Source organism: Panthera tigris, chromosome F3 (genome assembly GCF_018350195.1).
Source record: "Panthera tigris isolate Pti1 chromosome F3, P.tigris_Pti1_mat1.1, whole genome shotgun sequence".
In the NCBI taxonomy this organism is placed as follows: domain Eukaryota; kingdom Metazoa; phylum Chordata; class Mammalia; order Carnivora; family Felidae; genus Panthera; species Panthera tigris.
Genome location: NC_056678.1, coordinates 17,517,843 through 17,541,693, shown reverse-complemented (window position 1 = coordinate 17,541,693; position 23,851 = coordinate 17,517,843). Strand labels below are relative to the sequence as shown.

Here is a 23,851-nt window from a genome sequence, read left to right as displayed (position 1 = left end):
GCATGGTGCACGTGGAACCATGTGGTTCTGGTTCCCCAACCTGGAAGCTCTCTGAACCTAGTCCCTTTGGGTTTTTATGAAGGCTTCATTACACAGGCAGAAACAGTTGTGGACCAGAGGTCACATGGCTTACTACTTGGGCAGGCAGCCCCTTCCTCGCCTCATTAACATAACAAAAGACATTATCGCTCTCATCACTTAGGAAATTCCAAAGGTTTTTGGAGCTTTGTGTTAGGAAGTGACAATATGCCCCCTAAATATGTGTTTATTATAAATCACCCTCTTCCTTCTCTAACCCCCTCCCCACCTTTTTTGTCTCCCTCTCTAAATCATTCACACATTGATGTGTGAATATGGTAGACAATGGCCACACCAGCCCTGGCTCTCCATGGTCCCAAAGCAGCTAACCAGAGAACCTGAGTCTCTGGTTCCAATTCCAAATCCTTGAAAAACATTAATACTAATATTAATATTAATCAACTCCAGCCAGAGAAGTGTAGTCATATTATAAAAGCAAACATGGAAGCTGGGACTACTCTTTGAGAAGATAATGAGTAATTCAAGAAGGACACATTGGCCTTGTGGAACTACCATGAGGAGTTGAGAACACCATTCTCTATTGTCCTCACTAAGCTCTTTCTTTTTCTATTTCCATTCTACATTCTCTCCCTTTTCTCTACCCCACCACTAATTCAATATGAAGAGGACCCCAAGTGGGTGCTGGAACCATGGACAGTGGGCACCCTAGGAAACCAAACAGCTTTTCTAGTTCACACCACCCCACAGTGATGTTCCCCTCCACTGCTCAGTGCCAGAGGCCAGGGCTCAGGAGGGACATACGCTGCTAAATAACCTTGAGGGACTTCCCGTGTGTGAAGTGCCCTCCTAGCTCAGGAATATGCAAGAACAGATGGGAAAAAATAGCCTACAAGATACTATTCCTAAAGTGAGTTGTTTTTTTTTTTTTTTTTTTCCCCAGAGAAGCAAGTTTCCCCAGAAGGCATGTTTTATGTCCACACATACAAATGTCTGTTGGGTTGTGGTATAGACTTAGCAACTGGATTGACTGAGTTCTAGGTGTGGCTGAGCAAGCATATCTTTTGGATATTCATGATACCCCCTTTGGCAACTGAGTTGGAAGTCTCAGATGTTTAGATGGGGCTGATGATTTGGTAGATCTTTCCTCAGGGCTCAAAGAAAGAGAAGGGCAGAAAAACATACCAGAAGCACAGTTCTCAGCTCTCTTTCCCATTACCTCCAGAAGGAAGCTGTGCTGGCCTCAAGCAATAGGTACCCTTCCCCTGCCCAAATGAGGAAGTGACAGCACAGAAAAGCCGTAGCCTGGTGAGAGCAAGATTCAGGGGAACTGACTTCCAATGTCACTTCCCCTGCTGCCTCTATGTGTCCTCAGGAAAAAGCCATTTCATCTTACTGTGTCCCATTTTCCCCATCTATAAATTGGGATAATAACACCCATCCTCTCTTTGACTGATCAAGTTAACAGAAGGAGGAAAGGAGAGAGCTGATTTCAAACACCCACTTCTCAAACTCTTGTTTCTATTTGATCCTTTTCATTCAGTCATTGATGGGCCAACACAGATCCTGGTTCGAGATGTCTCGGACACCGTGGCCTTCGTGGAGTGGACCCCACCTCGAGCCAAAGTCGACTTCATCCTCTTGAAGTATGGCTTGGTGGGCGGGGAAGGCGGGAAGACCACTTTCCGGCTCCAGCCCCCACTGAGCCAATACTCAGTGCAGGCCCTGCGGCCCGGCTCCCGCTATGAGGTGTGGGTCAGTGCCGTCCGTGGGACCAACGAGAGCCAGTCCACGACCACCCAGTTCACAACAGGTAGGCTTGGGGGGGGTGCGCGCAGGGAGGGAGAGGGGGTTGACCTGGCTGGTGCCGTCATCGCGGCAAGAAGGGTACTGAGGGGGTGAGGTGACATTGCCCAGGCACCATGTTATCACAGAAACTGCAAGAAGGGAGCAAGGTGTGTGTGTGGGGGGGGGGGTCGGCGAAGTTATGTGACAGCACAGAGGGACACAGTGCACCGGTGCTCAGGAGAACTGGGTGCTTGTCCTGCCTCGGCCACCAGCCAGATCCATGACCTGATCGAAGACTCTTCTCCACGGCTCTCAGGTATCTCCTTTGTAGAATGAAAAGTCTGTCTTGAAAGGACTTACACATCCAGACCGCTGGCCCAAATGACAATTTTGTGCGAGTTTAGGAAAGGTGCCCTCCTTCGAGGTCCTTTGCTGCTATTTGCTGGCACTGTGATAACTCTATAAATTCATACTAACTACACAGCACGTTGGCACCCCACGGAGCTGTGCAAAGCCCACCTTGTGTGGACAGCAGCAGACCTTCCTCCTGAGGCTCTGGGACCCATCCTGCCTTTCGCGAGCACTAGCAAGAAGGCGAATGGGAGGTCTGCTCCCACACACAGCAGGCGGGAGGAGGCCCACCTGCCTCGCGGTGATGACCACCCCCCTTCCCAAGGCCATCAGGACTCTGAAAGAGCTTCACCCACAGTCCGCAAAGGCCGGACCTCACGGTGACCTGCTCCCGGACTCTCTTGGAGCCCGTCAGGCTGGCCAGCTTGGGGACAAATGGGACAGGCACCATCCGAAGATGGCCTTCCCAGCACTCTCACTGGGTCAACAGGGGCTGGGATCAGATAGTGAGTCTCCCTCTGACCCGGATTCTCAATCTTGGCATCTCTGCCCTGGAGAGGTCACACATCAAAGAATGTCTCTGCCAACTCCAAGTCATCCAGGGATCAAAGGAAACTGCTAGCATCTGTAAGATCTGAGAGCCAGCATCTCCCAGCGGGGTAAAGCAGAAGAATGGCTACTTCGAGCATTCTACCTGGGTTGTGGCCTAAGGGCTGTTATGGGATGGGATAAGCCAGCCGAGGGGCTTCGGGTGGTTCAATAAACAGCACCAGTATCCTTTAGCGGTGTTTAAAATCAGTTGATAAATAAAGCAAAGGATACGACAGATGGAAGCCAAAATATCCCCTAGACTGGAGCCTGCAACTTAGTGTTAGAGCTATAGATGGGCTCCCAAGGTAATGGTCCCTGCGGCCCTGGGCAAGTGCCCCCATGTGGCAGAAGTTGGGAGGACTACTAGGCTTAGGATTTAGGTACAGCATCGAGGAACAAGCCTGATCCCTGGGGGCAGCGGGTTCCCATGAGAGAGGGGAGCAGAAGGGCAGTGCCCAGGTCCTGCTACAAAGTCCACCTTCCCCAGCCTAGGCAAGAGGGAGGCTGGAGTCTTATAATGGGGCTCCCTCTGCACAGAGGGACACCCTGGGAGAGGGCAAAGCCTCCCTGCTAACAGGCAGCAAGTGTGGACATTGAGGACATAGAGAAGGCAGAGTTTGATTCCGAGAGAGAGGCTTTCTCCCAGCTCCTGTACCAGACTCCACCCCACCCACGGGATCCCGGTCCGAGGTTCTACTAAACACATCTTGGGATCCCCAGGGACTGAATATACACCTAAAAAAAGGAACTAAATTCTGCCCATTTCTCTCTTCTTCTTCTCCTTCACTTAATCCACACTGATCAGGGCTCCGCATGACCTTACTCCATGTCCCTTCCTGATGAATTCAAGGTCAGCCCCCCTCCCCCACCCCTCCCACCTGCCTGCTGCCCTGCTCTGGTGGCGGGATCTCCTGGGGGCCGCGAGGCCTGCTTTCCATTCTGAATTTCAAGACCGTTTTTTGTTTGAATAGTGGTTTCCTTGTGCTTTGCTCAGATAAGGAGTCTGAAGAGGCAGAAAAGGAGAAGGGCGCTCTCAAGCAGCATGATGAAAGGCAAATTCTTGATGCTTAGGTCGACAAGATGGAAGCAGGATTGGCTGGTGGCCCAGGAAAATTCCAATCGAGACAATTACATTCTGCCTCCTCGGAGCTCCCCGAATTTCAGCTCTGTTTCCGGTCTCCCGGCGGATCGGCAGCTGTTAGGGAGGCTGCCTCCTCGCCTGTAACCCCAGCCTGCTTCCCCTCCGCTCTGGGGGTGAGGGGCACGTGGGGGTGGGGACATGCCAGCAGCTTCCGCTCGAGCTCTCCCGGGCCGGGGCTGCCTGCGGAATGCATGCGGAGAGGGTGCCCAGACCCTCGCGGCAGGGCCCTCAGTCATTTCGGAGCTCCGCTTAAATTCAAATTAGCCAAAGTGTTTTTCCAGGTGACGTCTCCGGCACTAGGAGCGCACTAATTGCACAAGCAATTAAAGCAGAGATTTGTTTCCTGCACGGTGAGCACGATAGTTGCCTGGGTCTTAGAACTGCTCCCCAAAAGGAAAGAGCCGTGATGGAAACACACTAGGCCAGTGGTTAGAGAGCAGCCAGCTCCAGGATGCCCCGGCCCTTGGTGGCTCTGGTTTCAGTTGCCCTCATGGGGGACATCCTGGGACTCTTTCTGTCCACGGGAGAGGCGTCCTCTCTGAGCACATCCCTCAGGACGCCAAACTTGGCCTCCAGGGCATTCCGCTAAGCAGAGACTGCTGCTTTGAATGCCCCAAGCCTCTCTTGAATGCTGTTATGCGTTGAACTGTGTCCCCAGAAAGATGTCGAAGTCTTACCCCTCAGTACCTGTATATGTGACCTTGTTGGGAAATAAGGCATTTGCTGATGACCAGATTAAATGAGGTCGTTGGGGCCAACCCTAATCCAATATGACCGTGTCCTTATAAAAAGGGGAAATTTGGACACAGAGGCAAACACATACCCAGAGAGAGCACCAGGTGAAGATACACGACAGAGATTGGGGTGATTCTTCTACAAGCCCAAGGGACACCTCAGATTGACAGCAAGCAGTCAGAGACAGGCCTAGAACAGATTCTCCCCTACAGCCCTCAGAAGGAAGCCACCCTTCCAACATCCTGATCTTGAACTTCCAGTCTGTGAGACAACACATTTCTGGTGTTCGAGCCCCCCAGTCTGCGGCAATGCCAAAAACGACTACAGAGGCCCACGTCACAACAGTCAGAGACCCGACCTGCTCAGTAGCGATTCTGCAGGGATCCTCTCACGTGCAGGTGCAGCCTGGATGGCATTCATCACCCCAGCAGAGACCAGTTGCCTTCAGTCAAAGCTACTTTTCCCTCTACCACCTCGCCTCAAGCGCCCTCACAGCCCCACGGTCGAAACTTCTAACAAGACTTTTCAAAAGGCTTTGAGGTGGCAGACGAGACCGAAAACGGAACTTTCAGTCACTTCACATGTGCCTATTGAACACCTAGCAGGTGCCAAGCACTGTTCTAGGCACTGAGGCTACAGAATAAACAAGACAGATAAGAACTCAGTTCACATGAGGTACATTCCAGTGGGGGAAGAGGAGAAGAAACACACAGGAGAATTTTGCTGAGAAGCAAAATGGATGCTACAGAGGAAGGGCCACATTGGATTGAGTGGTTCAGAAATGCCTCATTGAGGGAGTGGAGTTTTAACCAAGACCTAAGTGACCTAAGCCATGTGTTGATCCAGGGAGGAGCATACCAGTCAAAAGTAGCAGGCAGTGCAAAGGCCCTGAGGTGGGAGTAAGTTTGATGTGTTTCAGGAGTAGAAAAAACGTCAGCACAACTGGAGCACAGTGAATTAGGGTGGAAGTGATACAAGATGATGTCTGAGAAGCACAGAGCCCTGCATGAGACGATTAGGAGTTTGTAATAGGAAGCAACAGGCAATTTTTCAGGAGGAGAAAGGCGTGAGCTAATTTTATGTTTTAGGGACTAGATGTCCACAGCCCCCAAGCCCCTCAACAGGGCCACCCTGGACATCTGCCTTTGCCTTCCCCTGGCTTGCTGACCTGTTGCAGATACCAGACCAGCTTGTACCTACAGGGGAGCCCTTGAGTTGTCCCCCCTAGAGAGAGATCAGGCTTCAAGACCCAGGGGAGCAAACCATTTCATTCCACCCCATTCCTAAGACCCCCTCCTGTTGCGGGGTGGACTAGGGAGACCTCAGGCCCTCAGGCCTTGACCCAGCCCATCCAAAAGCTGTCGCTGCCAGGGGCTCTTGGTCTCGCCATGAGAAAGGATTCAAGGACAGACACAACACAGCGGATGAGCAGTACAAGTAGGAAAGTTTATTTATTTATTTTTTAATATGAAATGTATTGTCAAATTGGTTTCCATACAACACCCAGTGTTCATCCCAAAAGGTGCCCTCCTCAATACCCATCACCCACCCTCCCCTCCCTCCCACCCCCCATCAACCCTCAGTTTGTTCTCAGTTTTTAAGAGTCTCTTATGCTTTGGCTCTCTCCCTCTCTAACCTCTTTTTTTTTTTCTTCCCCTCCCCCATAGACTTCTGTTAAGTTTCTCCAGATCCACATAAGAGTGAAACCATATGGTATCTGTCTTTCTCTGTATGGCTTATTTCACTTAGCATAACACTCTCCAGTTCCATCCATGTTGCTACAAAGGGCCATATTTCGTTCTTTCTCATTGTCATGTAGTATTCCATTGTGTATAGACAGCATGGTATTGGCACAAAAACAGACACATAGACCAATGGAATAGAATAGAGACTCCAGAATTAGACCCACAAAAGTATGGCCAACTAATCTTTGACAAAGCAGGAAAGAATATCCAATGGAGAAAAGACAGTCTCTTTAACAAATGGTGCTGGGAGAACTGGACAGCAACATGCAGAAGAATGAAACTAGACCACTTTCTTACACCAGTCACAAAAATAATCTCAAAATGGATAAAGGAAAGTTTATTAAAGCAAAAGTACACTCTCTAGATGTGAGAGCAGGAGAGCTCAAGGGAGAGCTGCGCCCACTGGGACTTGGGTTTCCATCTTTTATTGACAGTTGTTAACAAGGGAATGGAATATTCATTACTTGAGGCAGGGATCTCTTGGAAGCAGGGTGGTATCTTCAGGAATGTGGGTTATATGCACTTTTTCTTCTTTATTTGGTCAGGGGTTTCCTGTCATGGCACCCTTAAGAAAAGATTTTAGTATGGCAATGTAGTATAATGAAGGAATAACGTGAACTTTGGCCTACTTTGTCAGCCATCTTGGGCCTGTCTGGTTTAATTCCCTTTCTTGTGGTTCAGGTCAGGGCAGCCTCTGACTTTCTCCCAGTTGGCCATGACCTCCCCTTTGCTGGCCTCCAAGCATCCTGTAAGAACCTAACTAACTGCCTACTACAACATTCTCAAGCCCTTATTCCCAGAATTGACCTCTTTTGGCATCGCTGATGTGGAAAGTGTCTGGTTCCTTCAGGGAAAACACTGCCCCCTATCCACAGTGCATAGGTTCTAAGGCCAAAAAATTCCAGAAAACAAAAAGCATAGTTTTCAAGGTCTGGGATTTTTAGTCGTGAAGAGCAGTAGGTAAGTACAGGACTCAACCTGAACTCTAACTCTAACTTCCCTTTGCTCCGGGTCCATTCAGGCCTTACACCCCACACCCGGTTGGGTCCTTTATCGCAGCCTCTGCTCCTGCGTGAGATTTCGGGGCACAGGATCCAGCATGTTCTTCCCATTTGCCCCTCTCTCCATCCCAAGGCTAGAGAAATAACACACCCAGCATGTCAAGAACGCACAGAATCCTGCATGCCAGCTCCACATTGAGTAAGGAAACATTCCTCAGAAAAAATAAGCTGCAGAGACATAAATCTGCTAAAAGATTCACCTAATTTACATCACTAAACAGAACACTTCTCACTCTGGAGCAGCTGCACTCAGATTGATTCACAGTGCTCTGTCTTCCCCAAGAACAATTGGTATATACTTGCCTGGCATTTGCAAATTAGAAGTCTGCTGGAGGTTTTCTCAGAACAAAGAGCTGGTCCACTTCAAAGTGAAATTCAAGTCTCAAAGATAAGACTTATTGAGAACTTTTTAAAGGGGCAGTTTTCATGACCTCTTACCCTGCAAGTTGTTTATGTTGTTTCTGCCTAAATTAGCCTGAGGAGATGACCAGTCTCGGGGAGAAAGAATCAGCCACCCAGGACTGTGGGAGAGATTGTGTGCTGGTGGTCTCCCTTTGCAGAGGAGTCTTTGGAACTCCAGAGAGCAAGCATTGGGGGCGCCATGTTGTTGGAACTCAGGACAAACTTCAGAGGCAACAGGAGGTCCTCCCAGGGTTTAGGCACCTGTTTTTGCACCAGGTACCATGCCACACATGTCACATGCACTGTCCTATCTGTAGGACAACTTGAAATATTGGTGTTATTAGCCCATTTTACAGATGTGGCCATTAAGGCCCAGTGACACCTCACATGACCGAAGACTTAACTATGGTAGAGCTGGGCTCAGAGGTCTAACCCCAAATCCTATATTCTTTCCACTACATCACATCCCCTAGGTGTATACTTAATTTCCTATAAACCTTTCATCAGTATCTATGCAGGTAAACCCAGGGAAGACAGCTTATACTTCAAAGTCTTGCAATCAACTGTCTCCTTTGAACTTGGTGGCCAAATTTCCTATTACTCTATTCTGTCATAATCACTTGGAAGCCGTCTCTGATTTTTTTTCCTCCTGCGGTTTTTCCCTCACTTAGTGTGTCAAGCTTATGATAACTGGTTCATTTTTAAATTTCTAATAATTTTTTTTTAACGTTTATTTATTTTTGAGACAGAGAGAGACAGATGGCTTGGTCGGTTAAGCATCCGACTTCGGCTCAGGTCATGATCTCACGGTCCGTGAGTTCGAGCCTCGCGTCGGGCTCTGTCCTGACTGCTCAGAGCCTGGAGCCTGTTTCAGATTCTGTGTCTTCCTCTCTCTCTGCCCCTCCCCTGTTCATGCTCTGTCTCTCTCTGTCTCAAAAATAAATTTCTAGAATACCACCACCATCATTCGGGAAATATTCTAGAACATTCCCTGAATGGAAATGGGGCAAGCGTAAAGTGTGTTGATATCTAACTCCCAAGTAAAATTCTCCAAACTGCCCATAGAATCTGGTGTGGCTAACCTGGCAGGCCAAAAGCTCAAGACCAGCCCTGGAGTTGACTCAAACCGTGAAGCAGAGGGTCAGGAGCTACGGGCTCTCGCCCCAAAGCGTGTTAAAGTTCAAGATGCGTGACAAACCCAAATTTTGGTGATTTCTGACTCTTTTTAGAGATTGACGCCCCCAAGAACCTGCGGGTTGGCTCCCACACGGCCACCAGCCTTGATCTGGAGTGGGACAACAGTGAAGCAGAGGTCCAGGAGTACAAGGTCGTATACAGCACCCTGGCGGGTGAGCAATACCACGAGATGCTGGTCCCCAAGAGTATCGGTCCAACCACCAGAGCCACCCTCACAGGTGAGTACACCCTGGCTCCAGGGGCACATCGGTTCCTAACCCCACACCCTCACCGCTCTCCTCCCAGTGCACCCAGCTCCACCCTGCCATCCCCAGATCCCACTCATTTACTCTCTCAAGTCCCTGTTGTGCATCTCCTGCCCTCCATTGTCTTCTGTCACTTGGCCAAATCTACTACAAGTCTCATACAGACCACCGCAGGTAGCCTTCACACGTTCTCTCCTAACCTCTTCACATGGCCCACATGCCCTGCCTGGTTTCCCCACAGTCTTCTCCTGTCTCCCCGCCCTCCCATGTGCCCTGGTGTTCCCCGTGCTCCAGGACCACAGGTCTGCGTCCGACAGTTCCTCAAACACCTTTTCCCTGCTGCCACAGGGCTTGGGACATGCTGTTCCCACCACCTGTCAGGCTGTCCCACCATCCTCTTCACCCGGTTATGTCTGCCTCCCTTTTACCTCTTTGTTCACTTGTCACTTCCTAGGGAGCCTGCATGGTCCCCAGGTGAGATCAGGTTATCCAGCCCTGCTGCCTCCTCTCACTGGTGACCACTGTCCTCACAGTGTTGCTCAGGTTATCATTATACCCTGTGGGTGTCATTATTCTGTTGTTGGTCTCCACCCTGGATCTAAAGCTCTGTGAATGGGGACCAACTGGGTTTTGCTCACTATTGACTCCAGCAAAGTGTCTAAGTCCAAGGTAAGTGATGGATAGATGAAAGGAAGGAAGGAAGGGAGGAAAGAAAGAAAGAAAGAAAGAAAGAAAGAAAGAAAGAAAGAAAAGAGGGAGAAAGGGAAGGGAAGGAAAGAAAGAAAGAAAGAAAGAAAGAAAGAAAGAAAGAAAGAAGAAAGAGGAGGGAGGAAGGGAAGGAAGGAAGGAAGGAAGGAAGGAAGGAAGGAAGAAAGAAAGAAGAAAGAGGAGGGAGGAAGGGAAGGGAAAGAAGGAAGGAAGGAAGGAAGGAAGGAAGGAAGGAAGGAAGAGAAGAAAGAAAGAGCAAACATTCACTATGACTGGGGCATAGAGTACAAGAGACCAGTTCGAGAAGGGGAGAGCCTACTCATGCTATACACCCCATAAAGAGTTTGAGTTTATTCTTGAGGGCAATGGGGAGTCATGGAGGGATTTTAAATAAGGTGATACAATGACTACATAGATGTAGCTGCTGTGTGGACAGTGGGTGGGAGGAGGGCAAGGCCAGAGGCAGAGACTGGTCAGGGAGCTATGCTGCAATCAGAGGGCGAGAGGATGATAGTGTGGACTAAGTCAACACCCTAGATCACCATGACACTTGGCTGGGGAGCACTCCCTGTCCCCCTGGGGATGTGGGCCCTAGCCAGTGCTCCTCCTGGGACCTTAGACACACCCATCCAGGAAAACCTGCCCACTGGACTGCACTGAAAGGTAGATGACTGGAAATGTTGGACATGGTTTTCAGGTGAAGGAGACTGTGCAAAGTGGCCACCCAGGGGCTACCAGTGAGCTCACCGAGACTTCATTTAACTTGTGTCTTGGCTTCCTGCAAAAGCACTTGCCATCTTAGTAGATAAGGGATACATAGCAAAGAGTGCATACGGTAAACAAGGGCAGTATAATCAAAGCTGTTTTCCTCCCGAACCGAAATCCCAGACCGCCTTGCAAAATGAGGCCAGTTAAAGTAAATATAATAAATGCTTTTTCCAGACAGACGCACTCCTCGAAGCACAGCAAGGAGATGGAAAGATCTGCTGACCAAGCAGGTTAATGGGGGTGAATTAAACATAGCAGGAACACACCAGCTGGTGTAAAGGCCTCCACAGAGAGAAGGAGACGTTCACAAAGATTAAGCAAAACAAAAAAACTGAAATGATGCAGGAGGGAACTGAGTCCAAGTGCAGCCCCCCCCCTTGCCTAGAGCCGCAGGCTGATTTGGCAATTAGCAATTTACAAAAACGATGGCTAGTTGTTCAGATGGAGGATAAGCCATAAAATCCTGAGAGAGATAGAGTGGCATCCAGTCACGTCCTAGTTATTATTTCCCAGGCCTGGGAAAGAAGATTCTACATTCATTGATCATCTATCTTATTCCAGGCACCTCCCCATAGTTATAGCTTATTGACTCTTCACCATAACCTCATGACAGATGTCACCAACCCCATTTTCTGGATGAGGAAACTGAGGCCCAGAGAGTCTGGAAACTTGCCCACGCTCGCAGAACTCCCAAGAGGCACAGCTGTGGCTCCAAGGCAGCTCTTCTGACACTTGTCAAAAGCCTTCCATCTCATGGCTGCTTGTACTAAAGAACTTAAAAGTAAAGGACACTCAAAATGTAAATGCTGTAGACTTATAAGGAACGGAGAAATTATTATTGAGGAGTGGGCTTAGCGAGGTCCATTTTTTGGTTAGAGTTGAGCTTATGAAATAAAACTGTAAACATATATTCCACGTAATTATCCCAGGGAGCTCACTGCTGGGGAGATTTATAAAGGCAAATAGCTTTATGTGATTTAAGAAGGAATTATAGGCATGTAAGGAAATCAAGTATGTCTGTACTTGCTGAGATGCAAATTACAAGGGTTATTGGCTCTCTTCCTGTGGTATCTGGGGGAAGAGAAGGACGGACTTGAAAGGAGGGAAGGCAAAATGAGGCAGAAGTTTGATCCCAGCTCTAGATACTTGTGTTTTTTCCCTCGCCCCCCAACTTGGACACTAAAAGGAAAGTTTTTCAGCCTCCAAGGCCTGAGTTTTGTTTTGTTTTGTTTTCTCATTCCAAACAAGTTGTTTATTTGCATGTATAAAGCAAGACCCCAGCCACAGGTGGGAAGAGCATTTCGGGCTCACCTGAGGCAATTCCTCCCTCGCCAGAAAGAGAAGGTAGAAACTTCCAACTCTGCACATCCTCACATGTCCTACCTCCTAGTCAAGAACAACTGCGGAGCACATAGTCACAGAGAACGGACTGAGGGTTGACCGGCGTGGGGGATGGAGGGGAGGTGGGCAAAATGGATGAAAATGGTCAAAGATACAAACTTCCAGCTATAAAATAAGTAAGTCATGGGGATGACTGTAGTCAATAAACTCTGTCATATATTTGAAAGCTGCTAAGAAAGTAGATCTTAAAAATTCTCATCACTAGAAAAAAAATTATAACTATTCGTGGTGATGGATGTTAACTAGACTTACCGTGGTTATCATTTCGTATGCCAATATCGAATTGTTATGTTCTACACCTGAAACTAATAGAATGTCATATGTCAATTATATCTCCATTTTTAAAAAAGACCCTGAAGGGGTGCCTGAGCGGCTCAGTCGCTTGAGCATCTGACTCTTGATTTTCGCTCAGGTCATGATCTCATGGTCAAGAGATTGAGCCCCGCCCACATTGGGCTCCGTGCTGAGCGTGGAGCCTGCTTAAGATTCTCTCTCTCCCTCTTCCTCTGTGCTTCCCACACTCCCTCTCTCATTAAAATAATTTAAAAAGTAAAAATAAAAATAAATACAAAAGAGAAAGAAAAAAATCATAATGGAGACTCTTAGCACAAGGTCCCTTTGCCTCTTGCCCCAGGTTTATTTGAATGCTTTGTTCTGTGGAACATGTTAGGAGCCAGAACTTTGGATCCTGCATCCAGGCACGACCACTTCCAGTGTGCTTTGGGACAACAGACTTAATCTGCCTAAGCCTCTGTTTTGTCTTCTGTAAAACGGGAATAACATCGCTTACATCACTGTGCCATGATGAGGCTTTAATGAGATCATATATTTAATGAATGTAAAGTAGTATTTTTAACATAGCAAACTCCGTACGTGGCTGATGATGGTGAGGGATGAGGAGGGTAGGGGGAGGAGCGGGAGGAGGTCAGTGAGCTAACGGTTTAGGACTTCCTGTAATGGGCGTGGCACAGAGCAGAGACCATGCTTCTCACAGTGTGGTGTGGGCACCAGCCACAAGTCGTCAACCCAGGAGCTTTTACAGCCCTCTCCCCCCGCCACCACATCTACTAAATCAGCGTCTGCGTTCTAGAAGACCCCCAGGTGATTTGTGAGAGGTGCTCATTCAGAGCATGGCTTCTGAAGTTGCCAGCTTTGGTTTGAGACTGACTTCAGGGATGTGCGTTTGGGGCAAATTTCTTCAATTTCCCAAGCTTCAGTTCCCTGGTCTGAAGAACATCACATCTTTCTCACGGGGTTGTTGGGAGGGTTAAATGAGATCATATATATCTGCGTATACAAGCACCTGGGATGGAGACCGACTCATAGTGAACATTCAACAGCCATTCGATCTGGTATGGTTTTTAATCCCCACAAAGCTCAGACTGGGTGCACAGTAGCCTGGCCTCTCCCCAGTACAAGTTCACACCCCCGTTCTTCTCACAGCTGACTCTAAGCCCTGACGTCCTGTGGCATCTGTGTCTGCTATTCCCTGCTGAAGCCCTCGTCTTCACAGCCACCGATCACCCCTGCGCTGTGGGACGCAGGCCCTGGCTGACTCTCTGGGCCTCTGAGTCACGCAGAGGGCTCGCGGCAAGCGGCCCCTGGCAGAGCCTTTCCCCACACATGCCTCTCCCTTTGCAACACAGAGGCCAGGCCCGGGCACAAAATGCCAGACATTTCTTTTCCATTATTCTCCACAGGCAATGCCCAGTGAATTCCCTCTGGAGTATGAACTTGTTTCTGAACAACAGACTCAATGTCTGCAATGATTTTTTTTCCTCTGCTCTGGTGGTTTCTGTGTCCTTAATGATCAGTTTTGTAGGCTCAGCCTCTCGGCCGGGATGATGTGTGCTTGGCCTGTGTACCATACCTGGAGTCCCAAAGGGGTGCTGAGAGTTATGTATTTCACAGGCGCATCAAGGTACCTCTCAGTTAGACAGGCAGCACTTACCAAGGACACGTACCACTGTTTTCTGGGCAGCGATGAGAAACCATAAACCCTAAAGAAAACTCTGGAAGGAGGAAGGAAAGACAGAAAATGTGGGAGACGGTGGGAAAAGAAGGAGATTCTCATTCCTTGACTGGAATTCAGTCACAAAGCCCTGCCTCCACCCAATGCAAATGATAAACACCGCTCTGTGTCTGAGGTGACTCCTCTATATCTATCATCAGAGGCCTGTGGCTGCAGGGTTTTGCCAGGAGGGAAGAGGGGTTCGTCCTCAGCCGTCCACACTCTTCTGCCTGGTGCTCCCGCATGAACAGGAGCCCACACGTGAGGAGCCCCGTGGCCAAGAGAAAGGTTAAAGGAGCTGGCCCCTATGGCCCTGTGAGTGCTGGGCTCGAACCCAGGCCCCCAGAGCCAGTTCATCACAGCCCTGAGCAACTCTATCCCCAGGCCACACGCTGCTAACCAGAAAAATCAGCACCCGGGCTTAGGAAACCCAGGGCCTTGAAGATTCCTACAGACATCACGGTACGACACAAGATTGCAAGGAGACAAAGACCTACAGCTGCCACACACGATACATTCACTCACGCACAAGGCCGACGTCACGACTTGGGTCTGGGAGTTGCCACCTTGGAGGCCGCTGGTTTCTGGGGGCTTGGAACAGACGCCTCTCCCCAAACCCACATTTTCCTCCCCGGGCTCCCACGGGGTCTGGTGGTGAGAAGGTGGGCTCCCGAAGGTGCAGAGGTCCGTGTGTATGTCCACAGGATGATTTTCCGTGAAGAAACCCGAGACTCCCTGAGAAGTCCAGCTGGCAAAACAGTGCTGACCAAGGCACTTGATGTTCACTTCACCCTGTCTGCACTCCCTGATGTGCCAGGGCACAAACACCAGACCCAGGGCCAGACCTTCAATGCCAGGCAGGCTCTTCTGAGGAGGAGTTGGGCAATAGGCCTGTGGCCCAGGCCAGATGGTTCTCAGCCTCCTTCAGGTGAAGTCACAGCGACCCCAAGTGGCCACTCTGGTAAGGCACCCTCTGAACAAGGTGCTGCCTTCTGGGGGCCAGAAAGTGGGGAGTGGGCTGCAAAGACCCACATGGAGGAGAGGGGGGAATGGCCAGAAGCTTCCACAGCTTTCCTCCTCACAGAGCTGGCACATAAGGGCGTCTGTGCCCTTATTTGTGTTAAAGGACTAGAGCAAAGGAACCAGGAGAAAGCCACGTGGGAACTTTTCATCTTCTGCTTTGGCTTCTTCAGCAGGGAGAGCCTATTTACAGTAAAGACCCAGAGATACGATGTTCCTACGGGACAGGGGTGATGGGCCATGTTTATCATTAATCTCACTGGCAACAAGAGAGCTGCATTCTAGAATATTCCTTAGTATTATTATTTTTTAATATAGGTTTGTGGGGTCATACTTTCCCTTAAAGTCAGCATGGGATTGACTGCTTCTCTTGATGGTTGAACGTCGTCCACACTCAAAAAATTGGTAGATGTCCTCCAAAACCTGATTCATTCAGGGAACCCTGGAGAAGCATCCACCATAACCCAAGATGATAAGGATGGGGAGCCTGGGAGCTTAGACCTCCATGATAGTAAAAAGTAGATGTTGCCCATCTGGTGTGATGTCAGGGGTTCCCAGGAGATCCTCTGTCTCTCTCCAATTATTTCCCATCTATAAATCTCTAGTACCCAAATTCCACTGTTGGAACTCTTCCTTATGAGGGGCCCTCCATTAGATCCCTGGTTTTCGTGAGTTATTTTACCAGATCGGCTGTTGCCTGTGTTATTCGTTCTGCCCGCAATGCCCTTTCTCGGCCCAGATACCTCTGATCCTTCAAAACCCAGTTCAGATATGCCCTCATAAGTCTTTCCAGCATTCCTGTCACCCTTGCTATGCTGCTTCCATGCATCACGTATTTCTTCCACTATGCTACATTCTGAATTAAAATATAAAAAATCAAGGGGCACCTGGGTGGGTCAGTCAGTTAAGTAAGCACTTGACTCATGATTTCGGCTCAGATCATAATCTCACGGTCATTGGATCCAGCCCCACGTAGGGCTCTACAGTGACAGCACAGAGTCTGCTTGGAATTCTCTCTCTCTCTCTCTCTCTCTCTCTCTCTCCCTCTCTCTCTTCCCCTCCCTTGCTTACATGTGTGCATTCTTTCTCTCTCTCTTCCTTTCTCAAAATTAATTAAAAACACATTTAAAAAACTTTAAAATATAAAAAAAAAAGTCAAATCCCTTAACTCAAGGCCTAAGGGTCTAGTGAGGAGACCAACATGAAAACTAACAGTAACAACATAATAACATCATTGTTGTAAAAACTGAGAGATGGTCTGCAAACTCCTTGGGCACAGGGTCCTCAATCTTCCCCTCCCTTTGAGAGCAGGTGTCCTGTGAATACACTAGGGCCAACCAAATCCCTCACCCAGTTTGGTAGACTTGAGGTTCACAGTACTCAGGAGATGAGCCCAGGGATTTAGAGATGGAAAGGGTCCCCATTTCTATGGATCTACCTGAACCCGACCAAGCCTGCAGATCCCAGATGTCATTCATGGTTTTGCTGGTAAGAAGTAGCAATCTCAGCTTCTCGGGGCTGCTTCGCCCCATGACTTCCCTCCTAGCAGCAGGAGGCTGGAAGAATAGGTTTCCTAAACAGAGGGAAGTGAGTCATTCTACATTCATCACCCACGGCCCTTGCGCTGCAGGGGACAATGTGCTCATTCCTCTCGCTCTTCAGCCCTAATTAATCTCTTCCTGCTCGCGTGCCCCATCCTGCCCACCAGAGAATTCCATATCCCCTTCCCTCGACCTTTCCTAATCTTGGCTAGCTTTCAAGGTTCAACTCAAGTCCCTCTTCTAGAAAGCTTCCCTTGGTCACTACAGGCATGCTGATCCTGTCCGCCCTCTGAAATGGTTTCCTTAGTTAGCAAGCCTGTGGTGTAGTGCCCAATTACTGAAATTCCAATCAGCTAGTCCACTCCTCTGGAGGATAGGGACCCTCCTCTCATAGGGACAGGGACCATGCTAGGACATGGCAGGAAAAAACAAAGGACTTGAGTTCCAAAGCCAGTTTTATTGTATATTAGCTTTATGACCTTAGTCAAGGAATGGACTTCTCGGAGCCTCTTTTTGCTCATCAGTAATGCCTTCCCAGCAGAGCCGCGGGGGGATTAAGTGAGGTAACAGGTACAAATCTCTAAGAACCTATAGCTAGTAGGAGTACTCTTGACCATCAGACCCTCAAAAAACTTGCCTCTAATTTTTAGGCCTCATTTCTTCCCTCCCTTTCTTTTTCATTGTTCTTCTAGACTCTCCACTGCATGAAGCTCAGTGCTGGGTGTATTGTGGGTGCTCAATAAATAATTTCCTCCTTCAGTACGGATTTCTTTTATATCACTGAGGGCAAGGGTGATGTCCATTTGGCTCACCCTGATATCCCCAGTACCCAACCCTGTGCCTGGCACAGAGGAGGCCCTCAATAATGTTTGGTGAGTGAATGAACTGCATGCCTTTGGGAGTTCAGCGAAGAATGGGTATGCAGTGAAAGAGTTGAGAAAAGCGTCAACCTCCAAGCCAAACAAAGGCATGGAGAGTGGTGGTTTCCCATGGGATGAATTTTCTGAGCTGTTGTGAAGAAAAGGGAACAGAGCCATTCAAATGCCACCATTTTCAGGAGGTGGATGGAAAGATAAAGAGAGCATTGATAGAGAGCAATGGGGTCTTTAAAAAGTGAGAAATCCCTAGGAGTCCACAGAGTCCTGATGTATAAGTGTGCTGGATACGCCTCGGATACACATTTTCTTTTCCAGCAGAACTGTATTTTACCTGCTGGCAAAGAGCAACAATTCACTTGTAGCACAGGAAGAAAGCTGCAGAAAATCAAAAGAAAGCAGCAGGCAGGAACCTATAAACGAGTCCCACTTTCCCATCCCCTAGACAGAAAGCCTGGGACGAGAGTACTTTAAATTCTGCTCTGCAGTTTTTCTGGGAAAAGACGATTCCGTTGTAAATTATTGAACATTTCATTTAAGCTTCATAAATAAGAAACTCAGATGAAAACGTTACATGTTAGATCCGTTCGGCAACATATAATTTCTGTCTTACTCCCCCGATCTGTCACCCTTCATCTACGTCAGAGAATTTCTACTTCATTATAGGCAATTGAAGGTTTCAATCAGATGCCTAAGAAAAGTAGTTTATGTTCCAAAGGTAACCTAATTTCTCCAACCAAGGATGTACCTGGGACTCGCCGAACATATTGACGGAGATAGATGTGTGCTTCCAACGTTTCCGGGGGCGTCGCAATCACCCACTCAATCTAGTGGCAGGTACTCCTCCCAGCCAGGGGCCAGCTCCTCGCTGACAGCTGGACTTCCAGAATCGCTTGTTTCATCAGAGCTAACAGGCTAAGCCCCAGCAAACTGACAACAGGTGTGCCCAGGACTAGCCTCTACCTACCTGGGACACACAAAAAAGGACTCAAGGTCCTGGAATAGTTCTCTGAGTGAAGTAATAATAAAACCAGCTACTATTGCCGTGGGCTAGGCACCGTCCTGCACTTAATCCTCACGGCCACTGTTCGAGACGAATACCGCCGGGTTTCCCATTCTACAGAAACTGAAGCTCAAAGATACTAAGTCTCAAAGTGACGCAGGTAGAAAGTGGCAGAGAATGAATGGTAACATAAGTATGGCAGACCTCAAAGTCTGTCACTCTTCAAACTTTACCTCCACTGGTGTTGACACTTCAGAGGAAGAAAGAATGAAGGGTTAAGAAGTGGGCTGGAGCTGGCCTGAGAAAGGGAAAAGAGGGCTGGCTCTCATACACTCCTTCAAGGGAGGCTGGTTGGTAAGGCCTGGTAGGTACTGTCTTACTCAAGCATGGGGACAGTTATTGCTTTGGGCTGGACTAAAGCTCTACTGACGAGGGGATGCACAGCCCTCTGGCTACCATGCAGCGTTCTCCTTCATTAAACCAAACCATTTGTTAAGGAAAGGTTGCTCCATGCATTTCCTGTCAACGTCATTCCTATTACCTCAGGAAGCCCGGGGAAGTCACAGCTGCTCAGGGGAAGGGACGACATTGGGGGAGGGGTGGGACATTCCAGTTCTCCTAAAAGTCCCGAATCCCTGAGGCTAGAAGTCTGAGTGTCCTCTCCAGCTGGCCATACACTTACTCTTTGCCTTAGTTTCTTTTCATAATTTGATGGTGTACTGGTTTGAATGGTGTCCCCCCCCCCCCCCCCCCCCCCACCCCCAGTTCATGTCTAACTGGAACCTGTGAATATGACCTTACTTGGAAATAGGGTCTTTACAGAGGGAACCAAATTAAAATGAGGGCACAACAGATTAGGGTGGGCCCTAAATCCAATGTGCACAGTGCCTTCATAAGAAGGGGAGAAGACACAGACACACAGGGAGAATGCCACATGTTACAGACTGAATGTTTTGCATCCCCCCAAAAGTCATGTGTTGGAAACCTCATTCCCAGTGTGATATTAGCAGATAGGGACTTTGGGAGGTGACTGGGTCATGAGCAAGTAGCCCTCATGAATGGGATTGGTGCCCTTGTAAAAGAGACCCCAGAGAGTTCTCTTGTTCCTTCCACTGAATGGAAACACAGAGAGGTGACGGCATCTATGAACCAGGAAGTGAGGTCTCTCCCAATGTCAAATCTGTTGGTGCCTTGATCTTGGACTTCTCAGTCTCCAGAACTGTGAGAAATAAATGTGGTTTAAACCACCCAGCCCATGGCAGTTTGTGACAGCAACCCGAGCAGACTGAGACACTATGAGGCAGAGCCTGGAGCAGAATGCCCAACATGGGCAGCAACCACCTAAAGCTGGAAGAGGCAAGGAAAGATGTTCCCCTTAGTTCCCCCTTGGGAAGGAGCACTGCCCCCCCCCAGCACCTTGTTTTGGGCCCTCTAGACTCTAGAACTGTGGTAGATGACATTTCTGTTGTTGTAAGCCACCCCTTGTCACCATTTGTCATGGCGGCCACAAGAAACTAATGCAGATGGAGAAAAGACTCCCCATTCCACCATCCTCACAAGGTTGTGCTGAGGGTCAAAACACATCCAGGTACTTTGAAAAGAACAAATGTTATATAAATGTAGAATAACATGATCATCAGCCATGGCTCTTGTGGCCCCACACAGATTGCCCCTCTCCCCACCAAAATGTCTACCAGAAGGACTCAGGCTCATCATGGGGGACCCCACATGTGATGATTTGATCTTTTTGTGTTTTTCTACAATCCCACTTCTAGTAAATGAGGGTGAGTTTGTGCTAGTTTGATGCTAGAATAATGGTCCCTAAAGATGTCTACATTCTAATCCCAGGAACATGTGACTCTGTCAACCTACATGACAAAAAGGAAATTGTAGGTGTGGTTAAGTTATCTCGGTGGGGCCAATATAAGAACAAGGGTGCTTATAAGAGAGATACAGGGAGATCAGAATCAGAGTAGAAGATGGGGCAGAGGTCAGAAAGAAAAACAGATATGAAAATGCTATGCTGTCGGCTTTGAAGATGGATTAAGGAGCCACAAGCCAAGGGAGGCAAGAAGCCTCTAGAAGGTGGGAAAGGCAAAAAAACGATTTCTCCCCCAGAGCCTCCAGAGGCTGCAACCCTGCTGAAACATTTAGACTTCAGACCTGCTGATGCTGAACTATAAAATAATAGACTTGCGTTGGTTTGAGCCACGATATTGTGGTAATATATTACAGCAGCAATAGGATATTAATACACCGGTCAAGCCAGTTAGTCTGAAAATGAATATGGGAGAGAGTAGGGAGACACCCCAGATAATTGCAGGTATCCTGGAAGGCGCCCGGTGATTCTTTGTATTAATCCCCCAAAGGATTTCCCCAGAAAAGTTTATATCCTTTAGTTGGACAGTTTTTGCGTTTTTTCCATCTTCCCAGAGTCTCCTGGAAGTCAATCCTAAGATTGAATCCATAACTTTAAATACCCTGGCATCTGAATTAACAACCTTGGTAGGGAGCCCACAGCAGCAAGGCTTCTGCCTGCCCCTATGTTAAAGGCCTGGTAGCCTATTCATCCAGTGTTGCTCCCTAGAAGGGATCCCGGAGTCCCCATATGGTTTCAATCCCTATCTATAAAAGGTGCAGATTGATGCTCACAGCATTCGAGAAATGCTTTAGGGGCACCTGGGTGGCTCAGTCGATTAAACATCCAACTTTGGCTCAGGTCATGATCTCACGGTTTGTGGGTTCGAGCCCTGCGTTGGGCTCGAGCCCTGAGTTGGGTTCTGTGCTGACAGCTCAGAGCTTGGAGCCTGCTTCAGATTCTATGTCTCCCTCTCTCTCTCTGCCCCTCCCCCCACCCCCATGCTCTGTCTCTCTCTCAAAAATAAATGAACATTAAAAAAAATTAAAAAAAAAAAAAGAAATGCTTTAAAGGCCCATATCCATACAATCCCTCCTCCAATTCACAACTTATACAACTCCCTTCACCAGCCGTAACCAACTTGAGACTCTAAGGACCTTTGGAAGACCTTCCAAAGGAGAGCACATTTCTGAAGGTCACTAACAAGGGCAGCCTTGCTGCCTTCCCGAGGAGACCAGCAGCAAGAAGGAAGCTGCATGGAGCACTTCATCCTGTTGACTTGGTATGGATTTCCTAAATGTTGAAATTGGGATTTCCTACTAGGTAAAATTAGGAGGAGATTCAGGAAGGACTAAACATAAGATCTGTACAGGAATCTAAGCTTATTTGCTTCCCTCCTTTCTGTCTTCCCCATCACTGACACACACACAGAATAATGTTTGTTTCTGCATCTACCGACAGATTTGGTGCCTGGCACGGAGTATGGAGTTGGAATATCTGCTGTCATGAATTCACAGCAAAGTGTACCAGCCACCATGAATGCCAGGACTGGTGAGTAGGACTGCTATAGAAGCAGACCAGGATGCTGTGCAAGCCTGAGAAGCCACGGAGGCTTGTGGCTTTCTTGTCCTGGCAAGGGCCGGTCAGAAGACAATGCCCCCTAATGAACAGGTCCCTGGATGACAGTTATCAGCCTAGGAACAACATCTACCTGCAGATCGTTGATCTCTGTGCCTAACCTCTGCTATCAACATGCAGGATAGTCTCACTCACTTCCCCACAGATCTGTGCATGGTCTCCCATGGTCTGGTGGGCTGCCCCCAGAGGTGGAAAATTTGAAATCAGTTGGTGTCATAGCAAGTCTTTCTAATATAATACCTCAGAGCAGGCAGAATGTGATGTCCCTCACCATGGATGACAGAAGCCCTCAGAAAGGTCATAGGGATAAAGGTTTAGACTTGGAAACAACCTGTTAAATCTAAGGGCAATGGAAAATTCCACTTGAGACCCTTGCCACTCAGCATCTGGCATATTTGCTTCCAAATTCTGGGTAAATTTCTAAATCACTCTGGAACTTTAGGTACAGGCAGCTGCCATGGGGTGGGGATTTTGAGCCAATCCCTGCTCCAAGGCTCGTTCCAACATAGACAACCTCTCTAAGAGAACCACAAGGACACAGGTCCCCAGGAGTTATCAAACCTAATTACCTGTACACCCATGGCCAGATCAGTCACAATGGCCTCAGGAACAGGGGTAGCTACTATTGCCAGGAATGTCATATCCCTACTTGATGGTGGCTCCTAGTTTACCCTGGTTGGATTGCTGACAAAGGCTGGAAGAAAATGAATATGGAAAGCTTGATAATCAACAGCCAGCTTTGTCCCAGAGGTATGTCCCAGAGGTGGATGTATTCCTATGGTGTTGGAGCTATTAATACCTTTATGCAGATTGTCCATCTATATACCAAGCCCTTGGCCATCTTTCAAAGGGAAGGTGCTTAACAAAAGGTGACAGAATTGTCAGCAATGACAAGCTAATCCTCATGGTCAGCAGGCCTGTTTATAGGTTAGAAATCCACAGGGAGGTCCAATTCCAATAAATACTGGCCCTTGTATGGAACTTGTGTAAAATAGGCCACTTATGTTGATCCACAGAACTCGATAGTCCCCGAGACCTCATGGTGACAGCCTCCTCGGAAACCTCCATCTCCCTCATCTGGACCAAAGCCAACGGCCCCATTGACCACTACCGAATTACCTTTACCCCGTCCTCCGGGATCGCCTCAGAAGTCACTGTGCCCAAGGACAGGACCTCATACACACTGACAGATCTAGAGCCTGGGGCAGAGTACATCATTTCAATCACTGCTGAGAGGGGTCGGCAACAAAGCTTCGAATCCACCGTGGATGCCTTCACAGGTACCAGGGTAGCAGACATCCTAGCTGGGTTCAGGGATCAATGGATCTTAGTATGAGAAAGTCATCTAGGTAGCCTACTCTTCCAACGCCTCCATTTTGTTTAGAGAAGGAGGAATGTGGGTAGAGAAAGAAGAGATTGAGGAGAAATTAACAAATACATCAAGACAGAATGGTTGGAAGTAAGGGGGAGAGAGGATCAAAGCTACCTACGTGCCTGAAAATTTGTATCTGGTTTTCTAAAACCTGAACATAGGGATTGATTCTGTTCATCTTTCCCCATCTGCACTAAATCAGTGGGCATTCAGAGGATCCATGGGATCATGTTAAATTTCTCCCAGGACAAAGATTTGAAATCCTGGGTGAGTATTAGGAAGAAGTATTATGAGGGCATTCATTTTTCAGTATAACGCTTGGAGAAAGGAGATGGACAGGACTAGAGAGTAAGGGGCTGTAAGC

The 23,851-nt window shown here is 48.3% G+C and overlaps 1 protein-coding gene across 1 annotated transcript in view; it reads left to right on the top strand.

The window, feature by feature from the left end:
• TNR (tenascin R) overlaps window positions 1-23,851 on the top strand; it is an 83,874-nt gene that overhangs the window by 19,209 nt on the left and 40,814 nt on the right. Inside the window, exons 6-9 of the mRNA XM_007084000.3 lie at window positions 1,580-1,849; window positions 9,080-9,265; window positions 21,939-22,028; window positions 23,132-23,395. Coding sequence (XP_007084062.1) covers window positions 1,580-1,849; window positions 9,080-9,265; window positions 21,939-22,028; window positions 23,132-23,395 — 810 coding nt within the window. The remainder of the gene's footprint in view (window positions 1-1,579; window positions 1,850-9,079; window positions 9,266-21,938; window positions 22,029-23,131; window positions 23,396-23,851) is intronic.